We start from the raw sequence: 2,208 nt of genomic DNA, 5'->3' as shown, positions 1-2,208 counted from the left end.
GGGGTAGTGCACAACCGTAATCCAAAACTTAAGGAGATGTGGTGTTGCTTAGAGGTTAGAAGGGTGCACCGTTGGATAAATCACTGCAAGAGCTTTGCTTGCTTGAGTCCAGGATGCAACAATCAGTGCTGCTCCTGGGCAGGACAGGGCAGAGCCAGAGGCAGCCAGAGGCATACGAGAGCTCTGGAAAGCTCCAAGGGGATGGCTGAGCCAAAATCCTTTGGGAAGGATGCATGTAATTTCTGGGATGTATGAACGAGGCAGGGCCAGTCGGGTTTCGGGACTGAAGTAGTGGTTAACGGAGAGCAGAGGCTGAGGGCAGGTCACTTTGGACACAGCTGCTCCATGTCTTCTGGCACTGCGTACAGCGCTGGCCACCAGCCGCGGTTGGGAGCAGTGTGCCGGCCTGGCTCTTCCTCCGGTCACCCGCCCTCATCCTCCTCCATCCTCTCCCCAGCCTCTTTGCGAAGGAGAACCTGAACCACATGAGCGAGCAGCAGCTGAACCTCTACGACCGGCTCATCAACGAGCCCAGCAACGACTGGGACATTTACTACTGGGCCACAGGTACGGTGCAGCTCCCCGTTGCCCTGTTTGCTCTGATGCCAGAGCACCAGCGCCGCTCCGGGCCGCGGGAGCTGGGCTTGGTGGAGTGACTGTGGTACTGGGTGCTTCAGGACAGGACGGAGCCGTTCTCTTGCTGCCTCTTTCTGTTTTTACCGCAGAAGCGAAGCCCACGCCAGCCGAATTTGAGAACGACGTGATGGCCATGCTGAGGGAGTTTGCCAAGAATAAGAAGAGGGAGCAGAGACTGCGGCAGCCGGACCTGGAGTACCTCTTTGAGCCATCCCACTGATGGGGGGAGGCCGCCTTCTCCCTCCCCATCCCCTGGAGCAGAGGAGGGACACGGGGCCCTGTGGAAACACCGCTGCTGTCCTCGCTGTGGCTCTCCTCCGCCAGCAGCTCCCTCGGACTCTCAGGGCACAATGAATAAAGCCGTGGCTGCTAACCCCGCTGCCATCCTCCTGCTGCGTTGTGGGCGCTCTTCGGCGGCGTTGGGAGCGGGTGCTCGGGGGAGGCAGCAGCAATGGGAGCTCGCTCTGGCCTGTGCCACCTCACCGCTGTCTCCGTCTCCCAGCTATCCCTTCGAAATCCTTCTTCTGGGGACCTGGGGGAGGTGACCCCACACCCAGGGGGCTGCGGTCCCTTCCACAGGAGGTTGGAGTGGGGCATCCCGCTCCCTTGGTGTCCTCTGTGGGTTGTCCAAGCCGGGCCAGCGGTCCCCAGGCAGCGGTGACAGTCCCTCTGCGACCGAGGTCCCCATGTGTCACGGCACTGTTTACCAGGAGATGGTGTCACCATCCAAACATCCACATTCCACAGCCACCCTTGCCTCCAGGCAGGAAGGGAGCTGCTCTGGGACAGCCCTACCATGGCGTCTGCCTGTCCGTTTGTCCATCCCCCCCCCTCTCCTCGCTGTCACCCAGGCCAGCCACGTTTCCGTCCCTGCCTCGGCCGCCACACCGACACCGGTTACGTGTCCAACAACCGCTCGGCCGTCTCCTGCCTGCTCCACCCGTGCAGCGCAGCAGGGGGGTAGGTACCCCTGCCGTGGAGGGGGGACAGCGGGGCAAGTTTTGGGCCAGCTCCATCACAGCCACGCTGGCCTCCCACCACAGCCACTGCCAAGACACCGCCACGTCCACCACCACCGAGCACTTCAAGCCCTTCTGGCTCCCCGACGGCCGGAGCCTCCTGCCCCGGCACGTCCACCAGCCGGGGAGCGGGTACCTCCAAGAGTCGTCCCTTTCCTGTGTCTGCACCGCGGTGGTGAGTCCCCAGCAGACATGGCACCTCCAGGGCCCCCCCAAAACATCCAGAGAACACAGGACAGAGAGCCACCGCACCGCTCCTGCCCAGCCAGGTACGGTTTTGGGGGTGTCAAAGCTCCTGCAGCCAGTGCTGTCCCCAGGAGGGGTTGGGGGTGTCGGTGGTCCTGGGGCCAGCGCCGTCCCCAGGCGGGTTTGGGGGTGTCAGTGGTCCCAGGACCAGTGCCATCCCCAGGCAGGTTTGGGGGTGTCGGTGGTTCTGGGGCCAGCGCCGTCCCCAGGCGGGTTTGGGGGTGTCAGTGGTCCCAGGGCCAGTGCCGTCCCCAGGCGGGTTTGGGGGTGTCGGTGGTCCCAGGGCCCGGGCCATCCCCAGGCGGGG

General features: G+C 63.7%; 2 protein-coding genes across 2 annotated transcripts in view; both read left to right on the top strand.

Moving 5' to 3' along the window:
• SDHAF2 (succinate dehydrogenase complex assembly factor 2) overlaps positions 1 to 856 on the top strand; it is a 1,441-nt gene extending 585 nt beyond the window's left edge. Inside the window, exons 2-3 of the mRNA XM_009887729.1 lie at positions 458 to 567; positions 726 to 856. Of these exons, the coding sequence (XP_009886031.1) occupies positions 458 to 567; positions 726 to 856 (241 nt within the window). The remainder of the gene's footprint in view (positions 1 to 457; positions 568 to 725) is intronic.
• A 130-nt stretch (positions 857 to 986) lies between these two features.
• The window catches only part of LOC104288856, a 4,354-nt gene continuing 3,132 nt past the window's right edge, over positions 987 to 2,208 (top strand). Inside the window, exons 1-3 of the mRNA XM_009887728.1 lie at positions 987 to 1,035; positions 1,488 to 1,596; positions 1,680 to 1,830. Coding sequence (XP_009886030.1) covers positions 987 to 1,035; positions 1,488 to 1,596; positions 1,680 to 1,830 — 309 coding nt within the window. The remainder of the gene's footprint in view (positions 1,036 to 1,487; positions 1,597 to 1,679; positions 1,831 to 2,208) is intronic.

Source organism: Charadrius vociferus, unplaced genomic scaffold, assembly GCF_000708025.1.
Source record: "Charadrius vociferus isolate BGI_N301 unplaced genomic scaffold, ASM70802v2 scaffold1066, whole genome shotgun sequence".
NCBI classification, from domain to species: Eukaryota; Metazoa; Chordata; class Aves; order Charadriiformes; family Charadriidae; genus Charadrius; species Charadrius vociferus.
This window is presented reverse-complemented; position numbering and strand designations above follow the sequence as displayed.